At 41.7% G+C, this 24,532-nt stretch overlaps 1 protein-coding gene across 1 annotated transcript in view; it reads right to left on the bottom strand.

Annotated features, from left to right (window-relative positions):
• The window catches only part of LOC308362525 (protein diaphanous homolog 3-like), a gene marked incomplete at both ends in the record, with an annotated part of 269,083 nt that overhangs the window by 218,848 nt on the left and 25,703 nt on the right, over positions 1-24,532 (bottom strand). Inside the window, 3 exons of the mRNA XM_080835226.1 lie at positions 706-810; positions 3,987-4,154; positions 12,578-12,610. Coding sequence (XP_080691352.1) covers positions 706-810; positions 3,987-4,154; positions 12,578-12,610 — 306 coding nt within the window. The remainder of the gene's footprint in view (positions 1-705; positions 811-3,986; positions 4,155-12,577; positions 12,611-24,532) is intronic.

Raw genomic sequence — 24,532 nt, 5'->3', positions numbered from 1 at the left:
TGTCACTAATTGGCATAATTAGGCTGTGGGTCGGGGTCTGATTGGGACTGATTGGACACTGAGGGCGACCAAACACCCCTGAGCAGAGTAGCAGTGAGTGCCGCCGGCCTGCCAATCCCATCCACCCATCATAAACATCAGAAGAACAAGCCAGTGGATGCTCTTGCTGTGCTGTATCCTTTTCCCAATATCATAACTCCGATTTAGATGAGGGAAAGGGGGGGGATACACTTTGGTCCAGCAAGTCTGTCTGTGTTTATCTTGTCTTGATTTCATCAGTCTATTCACATATCTAGAGCATCAACAGTCTGAAAAACCTTCTTTTCGCAAAGGAGCGCTAACTATACTGGCATCAGTTAACATTTACATTTAATTGACATCTGAGCCGTCAGCCTCCATGACCAGCGAGGTCATTCATGACCACTCCCAAGAAGGTACAGACATGTTGCTCTGGCTGCACAGGGTGACGATGACGACACAGGGGGCTGATATGAGCAGCATGTTTCTCAGTGTTTCATGAAGAGAGGTCACCACTCTTGCCTGTGGACGCAGCTGCTTCTCTATAGTGTGTGTCTCTAGCACAAATGGACCTGATTGAAGTGCAGACGCCACCCTCCCCAAAACCCATTTGGGAGAGATTTGAGGCAGCACCGAGAGAAGAAAGGAAAAAGAGACTAGCTGATGAAGTTGAAGATATCCACTTACAGTTTTGGCAGCAGTCATGATGTACTGGATGACCATCTCTCGTTTGGTGTTCAAGTCCTTCTCCCTCAGAGGGGCTTTCTTGTCCTCGTTCAGGTTCATATCCTCCTGGGAAAAAAAACATGAAGAAAAAGTGAAGACGGGAGGACATGGCGGGAGGAAAACAGTTTTGAAGTTGCTTGGCGAGTTTTAACCAGCTGGTGTCGTTCTTATTACTACAAATCCACCCCTGACCAAGAGACGTCTGTGGTTTTTACCAATGTCAATTACTGCTTCTAACCATTTCCAGAAATCCTACAGAGGAACACTCAGGGGTTATCTTATAATTAAACCACAAAAGGGGAAAAAATAAAAAGATTCAGTCCTCAGCCCTCTACTCGTCTTGCAATTGTAGATGTTCAGTTAATATTAAACAGAACACTATCAAACCCGCACAGGTAGATGCCTCAGGAAGATACTGCACATGCCTGACAGCAGGGGAGGTGATAAGAAGAGGCAGAACGATGAATAAGAAACAGGAGAAATGGAGAGGAAGAAGAAAAAAGAAGAAGGAAAAAAAAGAGGAGTGCGTGTAAAAAATAATAAATGAGCTTTGAATTCATCTGATGGGGCAGTTATCAAAGAAATAGCCCTGGTGCCAACAATCAAAGGGGAACATGTTCCAGGGCTGATGAAGACTGCTGCATATCTCTGTGCTCCTCTGAAGGTGTTGGTGTAAGAAATCAGAAAAAGAAATACAACAAATTATTCTGGAGAGGTGTGGGCAGTCTATTTAATCTCCTGTTAAAGGAATGTCTTATTGATGAACACGTGTTCTGCAGGGTGCTTTGCTCGTTTCACTTTTCTCCTCTCGATCTCTGTTTGGTAAATTTGACTTTCCCTCGTGAACTCCTCTCGCCGAGAAAGGTCAAGCAATACACATTGATCTATAAGAAATGTCAGGAGATCACTCGGGTCTGCAAACACAACTTTAAAAAGAACATGTTTCTATGGATTCCCAGCTGCTTGGGTGGGTGGGTCAGTGGGTGGGTTGAGACTTCAGGAAAACAAAACGGTTTTGAGCAGGCTCTCAGTGTGGGTTCTACGCACAATGCACATTTCTCACAGCTGACTAACGTTAGATTGGAGCATTTAGGAAAATCTTTATCTTTAAGTGATTCTTCTAATACTGAGCTGTATTATTATGCCAGTGAAGAGTTTAGTTTTTTGCCCCCCACCCACCAAATGCCATGTTAATGTATCTGGGGATGTAATGTATAAGGAAACAAGGAGCTGCTGGTTAAAGCTGTTTTTGCAGACCCTCAGTAAACAGCTTCAACATCTTCTAAGATTAGGGCGGTTTGCATTATCCATTAAAAATGCCGAACCCTGCCTATCATACAATGTCTCCTGCAAAAATACTTGCAAACACAAAAACACAATTCAAAGATTTAATCTAGCACAGCAACAGTCTGTGCTAGTCATAATTAAATTTTTCAATTAAATTGTATTTATATAGCGCCATAACAATACAATTGTCTCTAGGCGCTTTACAGAGCCCAGAGCCTGAATCCCCTAATCAGATCCCTCGAACCCAAGTGAAGTGGGTTATAGTGTGTGTCCAACCCTCATTTAACAGATGGTGACAGGGGTTTAACGAAAGGTGCGTAGAAACTTAGAGCATGTTAACAATCGACCGACCAATCAACCACAGATTTTATGTGTTTTTTTTTTTTGTTCAGTCAGGTGCTGCACTTTAGAGAGGAGAGTGGGGGTTCGGGAGGATGGGGGTTTGCGATGAAGAGCAAAGGCATCCATTATCCACAGCGCTCCCGTCACCTCGGCTGGCACCAACCTCTCCGCCTGTGTGACTAACGACAGCAGCGCTGCCCACGTTAGGACACATCCCAGCATCCCCCTTGGCCTTTCACTCCGCGCCGCCTGCATGTTTAAGCCGGAGCAGCACACATGGGGTTTCAGGGAGAGGTTAAGACGTTTTGGTGTTTGTCTGTATGTTTTATTTACATTTGGGTTTTTTCTCTTCATGGAGAAAGTCGTATGTCTTTACACAGTGTGCAGACACTGTGGTGAGTGTGCATGACTATTGGATGTTTACTCTTCACAGCAAAATTAGAAACAGCACCACAGTAAGCTCTGTCTCCAGTACAGTTCTGCATCACAGGAGTAGATGGTGTAAGCTGAAGAAAAAAATACAGCCAAAGAAATGGAAGAATGAATGGAGGGAGGGAGGGAGATGAGAGAGAGAAAGCTAACACTGCAAAAATGGCAACAAAAGTAAATGTTGATCAAAGCACTTCAGCAGACAGTGTGTAATGTGCTTGCAGGTGCAGCGCTTTTCATTTTAACCTTTCCCACCCTTTGGAACGAGGATCTTTTTTATTCCTCAAGGAGTCATCACAACAGCGCCAGACACACATACACACCACCAATGATAGGAGGTACAATACATGAGCAATCTTCACTTTAAGGTGGCCCACAAATTCTTGTGCATTCATATATACGCGTTTCCTTCATACTATAATCAGGTCACAAAGACGACGTGTTTGAAGATATGAGTGCAGGAAAACTGTTGAGTTACAAGTTTTTCAGTGGAACTGTGTTCGAGTGGCTAGCACACAAGCACACAAACACACAAACACACAAACACACCCACAGCCCGGACTGATTTCCATATTTGTCTCTCTAGCATGTCCTTCCAAGCAAACGGTATGAAACCTTATAAACAGACAGACAGAGAACAGTGTGATGAGAATGTTTACCCTACATCTCCTGATTGAAAACTGCCGGTCGGCACATTAATTGTGAAAGCAGGATACTTGTCAGGTAAGACAAGGCAATATCCTGTTTTCTTGTTCAGAACCACAGATTGTCTAAGCATGCTATGATTAAGTCTGCCTAATAACATGGGTATTGTATTACCCTCAATAACTGCCTAAACATGATGACAACTAAACATACATGGAAACCTCAGCTGAATGGTTTTAACATTCAGGAAAAGTAATGAGTGCATGTATTTTACCAGCTGCTGTTTTTTCTTTGTCTATGAAGATGTGACTTCTGTAAAGATGTTGTGCAGTGATATTCATACTGTTAACTTGTATATTCCCTCATTGTGTTTTACCTTTTGACCCTGGGAACGCATCTACGCATGCGCCGTGTTTTTGAATGTATACAGTTGTTGACCGGGCGCAATGAGAATGGTAGCTACGGAGTTGTCCTGTTCTGAACGTGAATAAAGTCACTAAAGTTATATGAACGTCGTGTTCATTTGGTTTAACACGTACCATCATCTTCTCAAACAAGGCCAGGATCTCCTTCTCAGAGGTGATTTTGGAGGAGAGTTCCTCAAACTCAGCAGAAGTGCAGTCAGCGGACGCGGAGTGTTTGATGGTGGAGAGGTGTGGACGCTCCTTCTTGCTACCTGGGATGCGGATGCTGGCAAAGCGGTCCAGCTGAGAGACAGAGAGGGAGGACAGAGGGAGAGTGAGAGAGAAAGGGGCAGAATAAGAGGGGTGTACAGAGCGAGATTTCCTTTATCTACAGTCCCAACTGTAAGCAGCTCTGTAATCATTAACATTGTCATCTTAACAATAAGGACGGTCAGTCATCATCATAAACTCCATCATCAGACTTCCACATCATATCCTCACAGCCACTTCGGTCTCAACTCTATGATTGGCGCTATCAAAGATGACAACAAATGCGACACTGGCTGCAGCAAAAGCCACCCATGACAATTCAGCAGTAGCTTAAGCAATTATTGTGCATTTCACAACAGAAGGATCATCTGTAGGCCGACTTTTGGGTGTCGGCCTCGTCTGCATAATCTCCTCTGTTGCCTCGCACAATTCATGGCGGAGTAATGAGGCGTGTTCAGATTAAAATTGAGGCTCGTACTCTGAACCGGAACACAACATCAATTCAGAGAGTTCTTATCGCAGGGGAGGAGGGGCCTGACATCAGAGATAATGCACTCCTAATTGGATTAGATCTGTTGGGAGTGCATCATCCATCACAGCTGATTGACTGCGGGGGGGGGGGGGGGGGGGGAGAAGTGAGAGATCATTGGAAGGATGATTAGGTGGGAAGTTCGATTTGAAGGAGGAGGAGGATGATGATGGTGTGGAAGCAACAGCCTTAGCAGTAGCAACACCTGTGCTTATCTAGCCTCAGACCTCCCGCTGTGAGCCATCAGGCCCACAGACAGAGAGAGAGCACTGCGCTCAGATAACCAGGACAGACAGAGAGAGCACGGTGCTCAGATAACCAGGACAGACAGAGAGAGCACGGCGCTCAGATAACCAGGAGCGACAGAGACGCTGATCAAAACTCATCCGTTCATGTTCAGGGGCGTCCTGTTGAAATTCAGTGCTGTGAACATCCTGCTGACATTTTTTTTTTTTTTGGTGGGAGAAGTCTCCTGGGTCCTCCGCCTGTCTGCCTGACCCTCTGACCCTTATGCTACCTACCTGCCTGTCTGTCTCGCACTCTGTCTACCACCTGCTAATCTGAGTACCTATCGGCCCATCAGCCTTGTTGTTCATCTCTCCCATTCTCCCTCTTTGATGTTGGATAACAAGTGAATCAGACACAGCTCTCACACCTCTCCATCTACCATAATAACTCCAGCAGGCTGTGTTCCTTACTCGCTATCAGCAATTTACACCTTGAATTTAGAAACACACAACCGCACACACACACACACACACACACACAGACACACAGACACACACACACACACACACACAGACACACAGACACACAGACACACAGACACACAGACACACAGACACCACATTCTGTCCTTTCCAACCCAGCAGCCATTTATACAACATCTTTTGAAAAATCACACAACAAAACACAAAAACACACTCACCCTAAAAGAAGAGCACTAAAAGGAAATGTTCATGGGCGCATCCAGACTGGAAAGCCTCATCAATAGATCCATTAAGACTCACACTCTCTAGTCTCCCTGCCACTCGCTCTGCCTTTCATTATCTACCTGGAGCTACTGCCTCCGGGGTGTGTGTGTGTGTGTGTGTGTGTGTGTGTGTGTGTGTGTGTGTGTGTGTGGTGGGGGTCTATATTTCTGTAAGAACATGTACAGAGGATGTGTCCATCTATCTATAGGCCTATTATACTTTGGGCAACTTTTGAGTACATGCTTGTGTTAGGGGTTCTGCAAATGTATATACAGGTGCATCTCAATAAATTACATCGAAAAGTTGATTTATTTCAGTAATTCTATTCAAAAAGTGAAACTCATATATTATATAGATTGTTTACACACAGACTGATCTATTTAAAGTGTTTATTTCTTTTAATTTTCATTATTATAACTGCCAGCTAATGAAAACCCAAAATTCAGTATCTCAGAAAATTAGAATATTGTGAAAAAGTTCCATATTGATGACCAATGGTGTCACACTCTAATCAGCTAATTAACTCAAAACAACGGCAAAGGCTTCCTGAGCCTTTAAATGGTCTCTCAGTCTAGTTCAGTAGGCTACACAATCATGGGGAAGACTGCTGACTTGACAGTTGTCCAGAAGTCGATCATTGACACCCTGCACAAGAAGGGTAAGACACAAAAGGTCATTGCTAACGAAGCATGCTGTTCACAGAGTGCTGTATCCAAGCACATTAATGGGAAGTTGAATGTAAGGAAACAATTTGGTAGAAAAAGGTGCACAAGCAACAGGGATAACGACATCTTTGAGAGGATTGTGAAACAAAGTCCATTCAAGGGAGATTCACAAGGAGTGGACTGCAGTTGGAGTCAGTGCTTCAAGAGCCTACACGCACAGACGTATCCAGAACATGGACTTCAACTGTCACATTCCTGTGTCAAGCCACTCTTGAACCAGAGACAACGTCAGAGGCGTCTCACCTGGGCTAAGGACAAAAAGGACTGCACTGTTGCTCAGTGGTCCAAAGTTCTCTTTTCAGATGAAAGTAAATTTTGCATTTAATTTGGAAATCAAGGTCCCGGAGTCTGGAGGAAGAGAGGAGAGGAACAGAATCCAAGTTGCTTGAGGTCCAGTGTAAAGTGTCCACAGTCAGTGATGGTTTGGGGTGCCATGTCATCTGCTGGTGTTAGTCCACTGTGTGGTCCAAGGTCAGCGCAGCCATCTACCAGAAAGTTCTAGAGCACTTTGTGCTTCTCTCTGCTGACCAGCTTTATGGAGATGCAGATTTAATTTTCCATTAGGACTTGGCACCTGCACACACTTCCAAAGGTACCAGTACCTGGACCATGGTATCCCTGTGCTTGATTGGCCAGCAAACTCGCCTGACCTAAAACCCATAGAGATTCTATAGGGTATTGTGAAAAGGAAGATGCGAGACAACAGACCCAAACACACAGAAGAGCTGAAGGCCACTATCAGAGCAACCTGGTCTTCCATAACACCTCAGCAGTGCCACAGACTGATTGCCTTCATGCCACGCCGCATTGCTGCAGCAATTCATGCAAAAGGAGCCCCAACCAAGTATTGAGTGCTGTACATGTTCATACTTTTCAGTAGTCCAACATTTCTGTGTTAAAAATCCTTTTTTCTATTGGTCTTCAGTAATATTCTAATTTTCTGAGATACTGAATTTTGGGTTTTCATAAGCTGTCAGTTATAATCATCAAATTTAAAAGAAATAATCACTTGAAATATATCAGTCTGTGTGAAATGAATCTATATAAAATATGAGTTTCACTTTTTGAATAGAATTACTGAAATAAATCAACTTTTCGATGATATTCTAATATATTGAGATGCACCTGTATGTCCAACTGGTTGATGTGTATGTTTGTGAATATGTGCGTGTGTGTGTGTATGTATGTGTGTGTGCGCGCACATTTGTGCTTTAGTTCAGGCTCTTCTAAGGTTACCCCTGCCGTAAGGATCAATAAAAGACCAACACCACACACACAGATTGCAACACAACAATCAATATCGCAAGGAAAGGGGGGAAAACACAAAAATCAGAAAAGGGAGAAAAGAGAAGAGTGTGAGTAAAGATAATAAAAAGGGCATGGCTGGGGGGGCTTAAGGGAATTAAACTGATAAAAACTTTAAAAAGTAAGACATGAAACAGGGATAGGATGTAGAGCGAGGGACTATAGCCTAGTAGTAGTACCAATGAGGGTAAGGCCTAAAGGCCTAGAGCCAGAATTTGTGTTGAGACGTTCCCTAGCTACATTCAGTTCAAAAGCATTATGCCTAACGCTGGGGCTGAACGCTGTCTGTTGACCTTAAACCTCCTGCTTGCTCATTACTCTACCATAACAAAACATTTGGCAGAGAAGTTGTATTCATCTCTCAACCAGAAGACAATTTCACTTCAGAATGTTTCGAGTGTCAGCCATTACATTTGATAGATACCCCCCCAATCCAACACAAAGCCACTGCCCCCATTGACCCCAAGCCTAACCTTACCTTTGTACAACTATTTTGACAGGGGCCAGAATAATAGGATATCATATTTTACTGGCAGAGCCACTGATGGTGGACGGGTATTGAGTTTTATCTCATTTCTCCCCAGCATATTGGGTGTCCTTCACTGAAGAGGTCTACAACATCCTCATCACACAACAACAAGCTTGTGAGTGGTGATTTGGATGCATTCTGGCACACCCAAACTGGAAAAACAGCCAGAAAAGACCAGGTTTTCTCATCCACATTATTCATTCTAGGCAGTAGCTCCGAAATTCAATGAGCTTTGTATATACAACAAGAGCAATACACCAAGACAAAGAACTTTGGGGTTGCTTTTTTCTTCTTATTTGGTTTTGTTGTTGTAATAAACAGTATTTGACGAGCTGTGCCAGGGTCCCATCAAGCTACTAAAGGTAAATCTCTGAGCAGATCGATATTGATCAGTAAAGGGGTTAACATTTACCGTTTTAAGTTTCTTGTCTGTTGTTCATGTTACACTGGTTTCTTCCTTGTCTATCAAGCTAACTTACTTAGTCCGATTTTTTTTTACATTTTTAGTATAGTATACACAATTAAACATTATAAATAGGCTAATAGTGGTCTGGTGGCCTACTGTAAATCTAAAAATGATGTTAGTTAATTCATGATTCAACCATTCAAAATAGAAATGTTGTAGAGGAGAGCGCACTTTCCCTTTGCACAACTCATTGGAGTGTTGTCCAACATATGTTTATTTTTAACTTTTTAACCCAGAAAACGGGCAAGCATTAATGTCAAACCCTGGCCAAAGGAATTAACATAACTTCTCATAAAATAACATCATTCAATACGTGCACCATATCCTCCTCCAGGATCCAACTTCAATCTGACAGTCTTATCACCTTCCTGAAATGGCAGATCATTCTGACCAGCTGCAGAGCAATTCCACGTCATATTCAAGAATAGCTGGATGATTCTGCCAGAGTTCTTCTCTGAAGGGCTAACCAGGCAAACAGAAAGGATGCCAACTGCATTCAGATACGAGCAGCAGCAGCATGCTTGTGAATTAGCATGAATTTTTTCACCAATCACGCAGTCATCAACAAGACAGTATTCCACAGCACCAAAACATATTAGCTCATCCAGGTCGTCAACGTATCTCATAGACACATACACAGACACACAGGACCAGAACATGACCCAAATTACATGCTCTGGATCTTTTTAATTCTCCATGCGACAGGTAGGAGGGTGATGTGTGACATGTTCCCATGCATGCTGTGTTACATTGGGGCATTAGGCTGAACCAAAACAGGCATGAAATAGGCTACCATTTCAGTCGGACATGATCTGGGTGGCTGTGTAGATACATTTGTATGTGTGTAGCAGGGAGTGAGCGAGCGAGCAAGCAAGAGAGGGAACAAACAAGCAAACAACCCAATGAACGAACAAACAAACAAACGAACAAATGAAAGAGCAAACGTGTGTGTCTTGTGTTGCTTTGTGTGATGTCTGTTAAAGGCACCCTTTGTCTGAGATAACATGACTGAGTCCCAACCTGTCCCTGCTTCAACTATTGATGCCACATTTTGTTCTAAGCTGTAAGGTGATTTGAAAACTCTTCCCTCACCTGTGCTATTTAAGTGCAACTTACATGGCAACTTTGTCATGCAATCAACCATGATCAACAGCATTAAGTAGGACCATTTTGTTTCCCAACTGTGGCTGTCATGATGAAATAAACAAATACCACCAATTAAGAGTTGTGGATGGATTTCTGAAACATTGAGTCATCGCTGGTATGATCGATGCTTCACCGTTGCTTAGTAGGGCTTTGACTTTTGCCTAAAAATCATATTCGAAGTTTGTTTGTTTATTAATATTAATATTCGAATATTTATTAATAATAGTTTGACCATTAAATGCCTTCAGTAAGACCTATATGGTATAAAACGTATATGTTTTGTCCACCAGAGGGCAGTGTATCAGTCAACGTCAATGAACTTTTAAATCATTTAAATTGAATGAACTGAAACAGACAGTTGTGATAACCAATCAGAATTCGAGTTGGCGACATTGGGGCAAGCTAGCAGGCATCACGTTGAACGTGACACGTACACGTACTTTGATTGGATACGCACTAGTGCGGCAGACTGACGCAGTGCCTCAGGAAGTGTTAGTTGGCGAATGGTGGTGGTGAATTAGCGAAAAAGGAAATTTAAGTTTATTTTCAACCCACAATGGCTGAAGGAGAAGGAGATATCGATCTGGTCGCTAATATAATAGAAACGCCATTTTCAAGACGGACCTTTCAAGAAAAAAATGGATATCGTGAGGATCGGGTCAGTTTAATGTAATTGCTTTGCAGGTGGGACAATGCGATGTTTAGTGGACAAACTTGTTAAAGCTTAATAAAACTTTGTAGACTAATCGCCTTTTATTTTGAAGTTGTGACAGTATCCAAGCGATCATATAACTGAGAGTTTACTACTCTTAATTGTTAATACGGGTGTATTGATTTTAAATGCTCCGGAAATATTAATAAAGTCTGTTGTACTCGACTATGTTAAGGTGATGCAATGCTCACTTATACTGCCTTTCTGTATAAATATATGGCTCGAGAGCCATGGCGTCATAATAATGGTATTAAGAGGTGGATTCACTCAGTTTAACTGTCGTGTAGGACATCGCTGAAGGCCTAGTCGTGAAATGCACGGACCGCCACTGCCAATGACAGCCTTGCTAACGAGCTCGCGATTCACACAACTTCATGCCTGAAAAAGCTTCGGAATCTGAATTGAAAACAACGTTCAAGCAAAGACATTTACAAAAAAATAATGCCCATAACAAGTTCGAATATTAAGGGCTGCCTAATATTCGTTCGAATATTTATTTATTTTTTGATATTCGAATTATATTCGAATTTCGAAGTTCGGAGTCAAAGCCCTATTGCTTAGTAAGGTTCAGATATGCACGGTGCACTCGAGCATTTATACCTCTTGCACACCCCCCGCGACCCCCTCAAGTACTCCAGAATTAGATTTTTCGGTAGCCTACTTAAGTTGCCAAATCATCCACATCCTTGTGCAACCACTAGTGTGAGGTGGTAACCAACCGACTCTGGTGAGCCACTGGAATGGCTTAAGTAATCAGAATGGTAATATACACTGCAGTGTTTGTAGAGCAATCACCAGGGTCAAAAGGAGGCTAAATTCTTTGGACGTCGGCTCGTTCACCATGAAAGTTGAGGCAAACAACTGAGGCCATGAGAGCTCGCACTGCCCCAATAGACATTTTCCCGATTGATTTAGTAACTCCCTGCTTTTTAGTTTAGTCATTTAAATTAACTCTAAAGTTGAACAAGTACAAATTGTATGAAGATCAAATAATGTTAGCCTAATAAATGAGATCCATACTGAGAGTAAAACTGGTGTTATTTCTTAAATCCATTCTATACGTGGTGAACAATGAAGAAAGACATTCACATGAAGGTAGTATATTACTGATACAAATTATGCTATGAAAAGTATCGTTATCTCGCAATGGTGGCAGCAGGTAACATTCATTTTGCTCCCTGGTAGGGATGCCTATTCAAAACATCCCATGATGATTGTTCAGTTGGCTGTTGCTATCCGACAGCTGAATTCAACACCGAATAGTGTTACGTGTAAAAGGTTGCTAATATGTTGCCTGGGAATTTTCCTAAGAATCAGACACCTGACGAGGTGGTCTGTCGGTCGTGCTGTCAGTGTCTAATTTCCATTTTGACACTGACAGCATGATCCAACACGTGACTGTTGATGACAGCACGTTTACCCTGTTGCTCTCCCTCAACACTACCAGTCTGTATGCTATACATATTACCACCAATCATGTCTAGTTTGTCCACCCACAGATTCTCTGCTCTGCTTATAATGCTTTAATATTTTTTTCTTTTTCCCTTTTGTTTAATCGAACGTTTCCCCTTGTGCCAACATCATATTTCATTACTCGTAAAATAAAACACAGCGTGTAACTTGTCTGCATTATTTTTACAATACTTCGGCACATTCACTGCACTCAGAAATCAGCAGGGTGCCGATAGGGCTCCCTGTGCGCTGAAATAAACATCAAAACCTTGACCCCGTCTCCCTGGTCCTTCTTGAAGTGACTGAGAAATGTTGACTCAGTAGCCCAGACTTGGGCATCTCAGGTTCCTGTAGGTGCACTTGTTTCCAAACAGTAACTGCATATTTGGGGCTATGAGGTGTGAGCGCCAGGCCAGGTATCTAGAATGATGGATAAGATATGGCCTGCAGGCATGCAGTGTATTGACATGGCCAGGGTTAGTGAGCCCACACAGAGAGAGCAACTGACAAGCCTCAATGAGTTGCCCGGGCAAAACCAAGATGAGACATGCGGTTAGTAGAGAACGATTGATGCAGAGGTTAAAAAAGATGGCAGACAATCAAAAAAAGGTATCTTACCACATCATCCGTGAGATTTTTAATGTTTAATTGCTAAAAGGAGAGAGACAGACAAACAGAGAGGACATTGTGATCAGAGAAGAGAAATCACCTTGTGGAAAACAGCCATTGAGGTCAATCGTAAGATAGAAATGGACTTTGATTTCAATTCCAGATGGACAGCAGAGTAAACACCAAGGTGAAGGCACATCAATAATAAAACAGTACAGCTATATAAGCCACAGATAGAATTAGCCTAGGTTTCAAAAGTGACAACTCTTCAGAATGAATCTGATAGACTGAGCTGCGATTAAACATTTATTTGAAGGTTTCTCAGCCAAGTCAGCATTTTCACCTCAACAGTAAGAACCAATCAGAGTTCATGTTACTAAATGGACAAAGTGAAACGTTCTTTTTAACAGGGTTTACAAGTTCAATACACTAAAGAGAACACATGCCTACCACTCGTAAAACCTTGGCTGGACACCACATGAGAACATAGAGCATAGTAAAGGGAATCAGGGAACAAAGAAAAACTAAGACCAGTCAGTAGTTAATAGATGTATAGTAAAATGAATTATTCTAATTGGTACAATTACATGAATTGCAATGAGCTGTACATAAATGACGTTTCATTATCTGTGAAGCTTCAGTCTGAGCTGTAGGCGTACATTATAAATTAATTAATTATTATTATTAATTATTAAATATTATTGAAACATGCACCCTTAGTTTCAAATTTGTATGGTAAAATATTTTTTTTCTGGACACCAGGCCAGCAACAAAAAAATCTTAGCAGAAACCCTGTGTGTGTGTGTCTCTGTGTGTGTGTGTGTGTGTGTGTGTGTGTGTGTGTGTGTGTGTGTGTGTGTGTGTCTGTGTGTGTGTGTGTGTGTGTGTGTGTGTGTGTGTGTGTGTGTGTGTGTGTGTGTGTGTGTGTGTGTGTGTGTGTGTGTGTGTGTGTGTGTGTGTGTGTGTGTGTGTGTGCGTGCGTGCGTGCGTGTGCGTGCGTGTCCACAGATTTTCAAAGCCAATCAAGTTTAGAGACAAACATTGCAAGGAGAAGACAATGCACTAACAAGGGGTGATACAGACTGTGATGACTCTAAAGTTGATGTCCTCTGGCAACCAAACAAAACCTCACAGAAAAGAAGCCTGCAGCCTTCAGACTGAGAGGCCAGGGCAGAAGGCAAGACACCTCACACAAAAAGTATGAGTGAGTTGGGAAACAAAAACCTAACTTGTGTTGGGAGCACAGTGAGGTTCTTCATGGTAGCTGCACGAAGAGAGCTCATAAAAAATGGAGGATGTAGATTTATATATTATTCTTGGAACCGAAAAACATCAGATTGTGTCAGATTTAATGGCATTATCGGAAGGGAAGTGTTCCAGATCTTAAGACTTAAAAGAATGAATCAACTCTTATGTAGTAGAGGACAAAGAACACAGTTCTATATGAATGATCTTCACAGGGCTTGTGAATAGTGCAGTGCTGACTATATTTGTCATTAAATCTGACTTTTATACAGTATATGAATATGATTATATACGTAGGTCGTAAATATAGAATAAATAAGAATAGACATATACCCCAAAACAAACTCAGACACACAAACACACACACACAGACACACACACTTAGACACAGCCATTCAGCTGAGTCTGTCAATCACACAACACACATTGTCTACACATACAATGCAAATACAATTAAAGACAACCCACTCAACCATATGTGCACAGCGCTGTGGTGCCGTAGTCCCTGTATATGATTTAGCCTAACGAATGTGGAGTTGCTTTGGGAGTGGTAGTGAAGCACGCACTTCCAACATGTTCCATCTGTGCATTACGAGTATCGACGCTAGCGCAGCGGAGCAGAGCAGAGCACTCGCGATCACCGTAGACATCAATCAATACCTTTGCCTTTAATTAGCATCAAATCCACACAGCAAAGCAGAAAATATGTCAACCTGTCAATTTCACCCGCTAATGAGTCGCTGGGATTAACATTTCCATCCTATATTAAACTCTGAAATAAAGCAGAGGATGAGACGAGAGGGAGAAGAAGAAGATGAAGAGGAAGGGGGATACGGAGATACAAACTGTATAATACAATTACAAGAACTCTCTCAGACTGATCGTGTGAATACCTGTGAGAGACAGAGGAACACTCATGCTGAGCACGTATGCATGGAGACATGCATGCAGTGGGATAATTGGGAGAGGAGGCTAATTACTCAAAAAGGAGGGAAGATGTATATGAAAAAAACCTGACTGAATCCCACATACATATACCACTGACAGTTAGTATGAGTACTAGGTACATTGTCCCAGGCACTTAAGAAGATGGTTTCAACTCAAATGTGACAAAATGAAGAATTAAACAGCCAGAAAGGGTCAGAAATTAAAATCAGAAACACATTTTGCTGCAAGGCTAACCGCTCGCTTATAACAAGCTTCTCTGACTCGGGGAGTGTCTAAGTGCAAAATTAAATAAAAAACAAGGGGTTTGCTGCAGTGTTTCTGTGACAAGAATCTGCAATTGAAGGCGATTTCCCATAGAGAGTAAATCTGTTCTACCCCAGATTAATTAAATAACGGCCAAAAAACAAATCACAAAATGCTTTGATTGCTGTAGATTTACTTTCAGGCCTCTGTCCAATGAAGCAAACTGTTCACTCAGTTCAAATCAATTCTGTGAGACTTTCATTGATGTTCTCCTTGTTACTGTGTGCTTTCTGAGGCTAGGGATGAAATAAACTTGAAGGTATTCACCTCATTTGTCATTTTCCACTGCGCTCAATTTATGTTATTATCAACGCTATGACTGAAAGCCAAGTTGCTTCTGTGGCATGATGATAGGGCTACAGTTGAACTGTTTACAGGCAAGCTCAATAACATGCTGTTTGATCAGTGGCTAGCTGTTTAACTCATTTACAAGCACTAGAAATGTCAGCCGTCATGCAGTTGAGATATACATGATCATCAAAGGGTAAACATCCAGCAGGATGTTACATGATTTATTTGCCAAAACATGCTAAGCTGATTTGCATCTGCCAAATCATGGTGTAGTTGTAGTGTGTACAGCCATAATGAAACGGTCAACATCGTTCAGTCTTGACAAGACCAAATGACAGAGAGGTGTAATGGCATTGTTGTTCTGCTATAGTACAATACGAAGATGGCGGCGCATGCACATTGTGAGGCAGTATCTGACCAGATTTAGCATAATACTGTTAATTTATCTGGTTGTTTTCTGTGTGGACGCCTGACTTAGCTGTGCGATCTTCACATACAGCAAACATACACTTCTGAAAGGACACTGTGGACTTGCAGACAACTTGGAAGTGTCTGATGCTGACGTTGAGACGGTAAACAAAGACGGAGGAAGTGTGGAGTTCTGCGTGCTAAGCTAAGGTTAAATCCACACTGGCAAGCACTACCTAGCATCATCCTCACGAATGTATGGTCTCAAGCGAACAACCTGGACGAACTAATGATCTGGACTCACACACAGAGAAGGCTGTTCTTCACGGAAATGTTGCTCAGCAACGGTGTTCTGAACAGCATGGTGGACTCGAAGGGGTGCACTGTGTTCAGGGCTGATAGAGCAGCAGCAGCCTCAGGCAAACGCAAGTGAGGTAGCGTCTGCATTTATGTAAAGAAACCATGTTGCATGGAACGTCTTTGCTGATGCCTACTGCTCTAAAGATCTGGAGTACCTGATAATTATATGCAGGCCCTCTTTCTCACCACACAGGTTTACTTGCATGGTTGCCGTGGTAGTTTATGTCCCTCCGGATGCTAATACAAAAGTGGCCATGAAATAACTTTTTGAAGGTTCAATCCATGCACCCAGAAGGGGGCCTTTATTGTTGCCGAGCAACAGATTGGTTCTTTTAAAGTTTCATCACAATGTCTCCTACACCATAAGGGGATATTAGACTTTGGACCATGTTTACACCAGTGTGGCTGACGCCTACACAGTCACACTCCTCTACCACCTGGGACAGTCTGATTATCTTTATTCGTGCTCCCCACGTACACCCAAGCTCAGCCAGGGCCAATCTAAGGAGGGGAATCTCACAGGCTAAACACTGGTACAAACAAACGATTGAAGAGCATTTCAACTCGTCTGACCTCTGGTCACGAACATAAAACCATCTAGGACTGTGCCAGCTCTGCTTCTCTCCTCGATGTGCTCAACTACTTCTATGTTCGCTTTGACGGAGCTATACGGAGGTCATCCTCAAAGCAGATCAATCACCCGATATGCAGCCCCTCACACTCTCCACCTCAGATGTTTGCCCAACCCTGAGCAAGGGGAATGAACAGAAGGCAGCTGGCCCTGATGGAATACCTGGCTACGTGTTTAAAGCCTGTGCAGAGCAGCTGGCCGGTGTCTTTACAGACATTTTAAGTCTGTCCCCACTAGTTTAAAGATCGCCACCATCACGCCAGTGCCGAAGCACTCCACTGCTAAGGCCCTTAATGACGTCCGTCCTGTAGCATTCACACCATCGCCAAGTGTCTCAAGAGACTGGTTCTTTCAATGAACACACACTCTCTTTAAGAATTTTTGAGCCACAAAAAAAAAGTGCACAAGTGAGTGAGATGGGAACACCAAAAAATATTAAGCTGGATGCCAAAATTATATAAATAATTGAATAAAACAACAAATGCAACATAATAAGAAGGCAGTGTTTTGCAAGAGAGGCTCACTTCTGTTGAGTTATTCCAGTCATGTCCCTCAAGTCCATAGCAGAGAATAAACCATAGAGAGAACACAAGTCAGTTGAAGTGACTAGTCAGAGTTACTTTGAGGCTGCAGTGAATCCATGTTAATTGCTACATCTTCTACTTTACATCCTGATGCATATTTTTTTTTACTTTATTTCTTATTCACAGTGCTTATCTGGTTGGCTACTGTTGGACTTGACTGCAACCTTGATCTTGTGAGATAAATCAAGCCAAGTTCCAACAGTGTGTTAACGCAGTGAGAAGCTTTGATGGCCTCAAAGAATCCCCAACAAAGAACGTAAAACAAAACAAAACAAAAAAAAACATTATGAGATGGGAAGAGCCGACAAAGAAGAGAGCCTTTCCACCCCAATGCTTCATTTAATTTAAGGGACTCTAAATTAGAGGACTTAAAAGCTGACTGAGAAAAATTAAATAAATAATAAAAATAGATAAATAAATATCACAGAAATGGCAAAGAATCTCTTCTGAAGCTTTATGAGGAGGAGTTGTTCCATCTGCAAAAAGCTCTTATAAACACTCAAGCTCACATATGACTCCCTTAGGCTGAGACGTAGCACACATATGATCACATGGCTAACAGAGAAGTAAGCCATATCGTCCTTTACACTATTACCATAACTTAAACATTACAAAAGCCCATTTCCACTGGACAGCAAAACGCCTGCCGCCATAGAACTGTACAGAATCAACACACTTTACGCTTTTTTCTTGAATGTTAAGTAGGGCTGCAACTAACGATTATTTTGGTAATCGATTAATCTATCGACTTTTTTTCCGATTAATCGACTAATCTAATGATTGTTTCCATAAATTAAAAAAATGATTCAAAATGTTGGAATTTGAATTTCAAATGTATTTGAGTAACAAGTTAATACAAATGTAATAATCATAATAAATAAATTAAATAGTAATACAAATTAAGAGTGCAAATATGCTTTTAAAAGTAAAGAGTGTAAATAAGTGTAAATAAAGTGTAAGTGTAAATAAAGTTTTAAAAGGAACTCAAAATAGCAATCAAGCCTCTGCAAGTGCAAAATAACTGAGCTGCAAGTGACATTCAAATAAAAAAAAAAATAATAAAAATCCACAATCTTTTGTTTGAAGATTGTTAAGTGGAGGAGGTTAACTATTCAGAACAAGCGAAAATACAGGCTACTCTGATAATTCACTGATTTACCACATTGCACTTAACATAACTGAAATAGCGTTAGCAAGCATCCTCCATGAGATGTTCTGTTTTCAAACATGTAAGAGTAAACCTTACAATAAGTTATAGATATATGTCTCCAGGGCTCGAAATTGGCACCCGCCAAGCGCCAATGGCGTGTAGATTTTTGGGCTGGCGACTAAATTGTCTCCGATGCTCCGCCACTTGGCGAGTGACATTACGGAGCAAATCTCCCGACTATTGCGCCCGTCATGGTTAAAAATAGCTTGCAACGCCAACACGAACAGTGGGAGAAGGGAAGGGGTAACATAAAGTTCTTCGAATTTTAATACAACAATTTTGCCAGCGAATACAAAGTTCTAATACTTTGCCGCCGAATACAAAGGTTATAAAGTTCTAATATTTCGAGCGCGATTTTAAAGTTGAAACCGACTTAGTTGACCACACGCAAGTTAACGCAGTTAAACGAAAGCTAAAATAATGTGCTGATTCATTGCCGTTGCATCACCTCAAGCAAAGGTGCAGAGAACATCTAGGGAGGAAGAAACAACAGCCACAACAGCAGCTACAGCTACACCAAGGGCATGTTGCAGTAGGTGGCTCATTGTATTTTGTGTAACACATGTATTCAAAACATCAAGCCTTTCGCCCACTACACTTTCATGCTCCGGTAAGTTTTTTTCCTTTGCTCTCGCACGCCCCCTTCAGTGGAGCAGAGGTACTGTTTGCCTTCCCTTAGTTTTTTTCAATGCGGTTTTTTGTCAGATCAGTAAGACTATAGTATGATAAGCTTTTGAATATCCATGCTGTAGTGTTAGTTGGACAATATTTATCTATCATATAGGTTTCATTTAAAAGCTTAATTTAGATTTTTTTTAGTAGACCTAATGCAGCGCTTCTTATGAGGTTAAATTAATTCAACTGAAGTACATTTTTAATAGCCAACTCTTGAATGTGCTTTAAAAAATTGTGGTCATGCAAAAGTAAATTAAATAATGAATGTATCGTGAAGGAGGGCCTTTAAGGATTCCCGGGTATAGCATACAGCGCGTGTTGCGGCAGTCACCAGCCAATTGGGCAATATTGGTTGATTTCTTTTAATCCATTCTGAGAGTGATTAACAATGATATTAAAATCATAGTTAAAGATTGTTTGGATCAAACAATGTCAGAGTAGGTCTGAAATGGCAGGTTTAATTTTGGCCGGTAAAAAATATGATTGGCTGGTAAAAAATTTCATCTACCAGCCATGTTGGCTGGTAAGCCAAAAAGTTAATTTCGAGCCCTGTATGTCTCTGATAATTGCTGCTAGACGCTTACTGTTCTTATGCTCCCACAGCCCATTCTCTTTGAAATACTGAAGTAGTACTTCTTAAACTACTAATAATTGACCATCATTGAGAAAAATGACAACTTTTCTGTCAGCCATATCTGATATGCAGCAGCTGCTAAACCAAGCTTTGTTTATTGTTTCCATGGTAACATGAGCCATCTCAGAATAATTCGCTTTTTGCAGCTATTTCGCACTTCCTATATGCAATTCCTAATGAAAAGAACCGGTAGCTCTGTTAGCGTCTGCAAAAAAAAATGTATATGACGCGTCGACGATACAAATCCGCGTCGACCATTTTTCACAGTCGACGTCATCGATTTCGTCGACTAATCGTTGCAGCTCTAATGTTAAGCCTCTTTCACATACGAAATCAGTAACAATGTCAGACTAAAATCAATCTGTAATCCCAGTTAGCCATCAATTAGGGCTGGGCGATATGGAAAAAAACATATATCACGATATGGATTATTTTATATCACGATAGCGATATATATCACGATAATGATATAATAATGTAAAAATGTAGCGGGAGCATTAATCCGCTACTAAAATGATGTGTATAGAGTGAGTGTAACTAAGATCTCACTCCCCTGTAATATTGACTAATATTAAATATAATGAAGAGATAAAAGCCATTCAGTATTAAATAAGACATGTACTAATATTAATTATTATAAATAAATACATTCAATGAACCTACTCTAAATATTTGCTTTAATAACTATTTTCATACCCATTCAATATCAGTGGCCTAATGCCCAATCACTCTCTCGTTCACGCTTGCTATAAATATTAGGGCTGTCAGCGTTAACGCGTTAATCTATGAGATTAATGTGACCGCGATTAACTCGTTAAGATATTTTAATGCCGTTAACGCAACTTTGTTTACTTCCGGTGTGCGGAATTAATTTACACGTCAAAGAGGAGTTTTATTTTGACACACGCACACAGTTCCCTGGGTGGTCTGAGTTCGTGCCCCCCTCCTTCTCCCGCTCTAACGTTACTCTTCTCCCTGTCACCTCTTCTTTCCCTGTTTCAAATCTTTTATGGAAGAGGTTTGCTATCTATTTTCAACCCTGACATGCTAGGTCTCGCTAGCATTTATGCTAACATGTTAGCTGGGCTAACTAGCTACCTGTGTGGGGCATGACCGTGTTTCTAGCATTCTCTGGAGGGGGGAGGTTGGAAAACTCAGAAGCCAGAGCCGAACAGCTAATTAATTTAGGTGTCGTTGGTGTTTTACAGAAGTCACAACAAAGAACAACCGGCCATTAATGTTTTGTCCGAACCAGAGTCTGAAGCAGTCAATGTCACAACTGTTCAAAACTAATCACATATTTACGTACGTTTTTTATGAATAGCCTGCCTTTATTGAACTCGGACAGCGACAGATAAATGCACTTGTTCACACAAACAAGCACAAGAGCATGAAATCAGATTATTCACATTGCAAGAACGGAATGAAATAGCCTACACATTACACACGACCGGCATCTGCCAAGCCTTCACGTTGTATGCTACAACGGAGGAGGCACAACAAACGAGAGAATCTTTTTCTTTCTTGCGGCAACGATTGTTATAAAACTACCATCATAGTCCAACCATCGAAGTCTAATCCATGTTGTTGTGGAGAACAGCCTCATTAGAATCTGCATCGACAACGTAGCAGAAATATCTTTACAGTAGATCTCTTCGTTTATCCCTCTCCTGTTGACATTTTCTTTTAAACTTCCCATGATGCTTTGCCGATAGCAATCGCGTTGTCACAAAAGTTTTTTCAACATTGTCTAAAATACATGCTGTCTGGAGTGATTACTAGTTTAAAAATAATAATAATAATAATTTAATCGCGATTAATCTAGATTAATGAATTTCAAAATGTGAGATTAATTAGTTAATTTTTTTTAATCTATTGACAGCCCTAATAAATATACAATCAATAAACAACTTAACTAATGCAATAACAATATAACAACATGGCAATACAATCCCGATGTATTTTACAGTTCTTTGTGTTCCGAATAGATGTATGAGTTCAGAGTTCAAAAGTCGATGGTCACAGCTCAGAATACGTACGATGACGTATTTGTCAATGCACAGAGTGCTGTGCCGCTCCGGCAAGCGGCTGTGCTGGCGGTGTGTGTGAGCGATACGAATGTTTGTATAATGCCGTTCAGTTCGGGAACTCAATACAACTGGAACCCAGTACCTCGATGGTCCAGAGAGATGGGCCAAACTGAGTTGTCCGTGGATGGCAGGGCAAAGAGCGTCAATCAGAAGGTAGAGTAGACCCAGGGCTAGCTGCTAACCGTCTGTCCGTTACCAGGGAAACCAGCGACACACCGTTGAATCTCAACTAGCAGCGATAGCTAAACGTTTCTAGCAGCCACTGAAGCTGCCAGCTGACTGTATAATGAGAAAAAGTTTATCACGATAGAAACGATAGAGGAGAAAGGTCACGATAGACACGTTTCTATCGTCCTCACGATATATATCGTCATATCGCCCAGCCCTACCATCAATCACAGCAAAGTTTTGTGTCTGCATTCCCAAACAAAACCGCATGTTACTGAATAGTGAGCGCAAACCTCTGCCGGACAAGAGACTGTCAGCACTGTCAGCAAAGATTTCTAATATAGTGACTAAAATAGAGCAATTATTCATGGCACAGACATTTCACTCTGGTTTAGGGAGCCTTAACAGCTGCCAGTTGTTAGGGTGTGTGAACTAATTAGCTGCTAAGTTAAACGTATGGATTAGGGGCCAAGCAGAAAAGCTGTATGCACCCGAGTGTTTTTCTACCTTTTCCTGTTATAATTGTATGAGTTAAATTGAGGAGACGTCAGCTAGATAACTAGCCATCAATTCATGCGGAAAGACTAATGTGCTACCCTTTGCTGCCGTAATGTCTGTGGTTGACCTCTGTAGAAGGATGCAATGTAATCTCTGCCTCCACTGCCAGGGGCCAGCCCAACATCTCCACGCGACCCTCTAGGCACCAAGCCACAGCAGATTAGCCACTTTCCCTCTTTCGACACCTGTTGTCTGACCAGCTAACCACCGCAGCCATGCTCCGTGCAAATCTGCACAAACAGGGCTGCTATCTGTTCCTGAGGACTGCAATGGGATTAGCATGCTAAGCCCTCCCCTACTGTGTACAGCTTTTCCATCCATAAAGTAGACCCTATTATAGCCATGGTTGCTGAGGGCAAGCCCATCCAACTAGGCTACCCCCCAGGGTGGACTCGACAACACCTGTAAGCCACAGTCATCAGGGGCAGCTAAAACCTGCTTGGACTGATCTGAACCAGGAAGGTCAGGGGTATATAATAACTACCTCACATGGACATGGAGGCATATTAGCTGAGGGACCACGGAGCCTGCACGTGTGGCAACTGATCAATCACGTACAGAAGAGAAACCAATACTAATGCCAATACCAATGGTTAGTGTTTTGGACATCTATGCTCAAGATAATGACAAGCCTGTGTCTACATATTTTAGAAGTTTGATTAAAAAAAATGAATTGATTTCCCCCGTTTCAGTACTTAACACCTAAAAACATTTATATATTTATGCCATTGCTATTATGCCAGACCTGTTCTCTAAAGTTCAGGACTAATTGGCCACACCAGAACAAATACATAAATTAGATCAGACTTAGGCCTGCACCTTTGGGAGAGCCAGCTGGGAGTTTGGCCCCAGGTGTCGATTAAAAAAAATAATCACAATTCCAAAAATGAATATAATTCTTGTGACTAGGTAGAGCTTTTTCACACTATAAACATAAACACACACACACACACACACACACACACACACACTAAGAGAATTCCTTCCCTACTACTGATTCTACTACATTGCCGTGTTCATCCCTCCATGCAGAGCCTGATGGCAACATGCCGGAGGGCAGCAGACACTATTTACTACTGCCTCACATGGCAAGCATCTCAAATGAGGAGATACAACTGCCACACACGCGCGCATGCGCATGTCACAAGAGAGCAACACAAATACACAGCATCAAAATGAGGCAGCGAAATCTGCGTTGCGATCCGGTGCCATATTGGTATAAATGACTGTATGGTCAGTAACATTATTTGCGCAGTGTAGGTGGTTCAGTCTTGCAATATATTAATGCTGTGTGTGTGTGTGTGTGTGTGTGTGTGTGTGTTGTGTGTGTGACCTGCTGTTCTTATTAGCAGGTCAGTAGCAAACCTCTTGCTACCCTTTGCTCTTTCAGTAACTTTCCCAAGCAAACCCCTCCAAACTCTGTTTTGAGAGGTGTCTATATTAATAGACAGAAAAACGAAACTGACAGACATCCACACAAACAAACATCAATATGTCCACACAAACAAACAGCGTTCAAACTGGTCGGCTAAGTTTTAGTTAACATGAGGAGTTCCTAGCAGTGTGAAGGGACTGGTATTCATAATTAATAAGGATATGCCATAGTCAATAATTCCATCTTATTTATACCAAGTATAAATGTTACTTTTATTTGCATGTAAGCATTCCTGGGTGAGACTCTTTGATTTGACCTGGGGACGGAGGTGAGAAACCCCTTCCCCCTCCAGGTCAGGACAAAGAGTCTGCAGCCAAGGCCCATTTGAATAGATGATTACACCCCTAAACATTATGTACTGTATATAACAGCCTGTCCTTTAAGGAATAGGTAGATTATCTTGAGGCGAAGCTCTGGGCGAGTG

The sequence above is a fragment of the Sprattus sprattus genome (assembly GCF_963457725.1).
Source record: "Sprattus sprattus genome assembly, chromosome: 3".
NCBI lineage: Eukaryota > Metazoa > Chordata > Actinopteri > Clupeiformes > Clupeidae > Sprattus > Sprattus sprattus.
The sequence above is the reverse complement of the archived record's forward strand: the minus strand, read 5'-3'. Positions and strand labels throughout refer to the sequence as shown.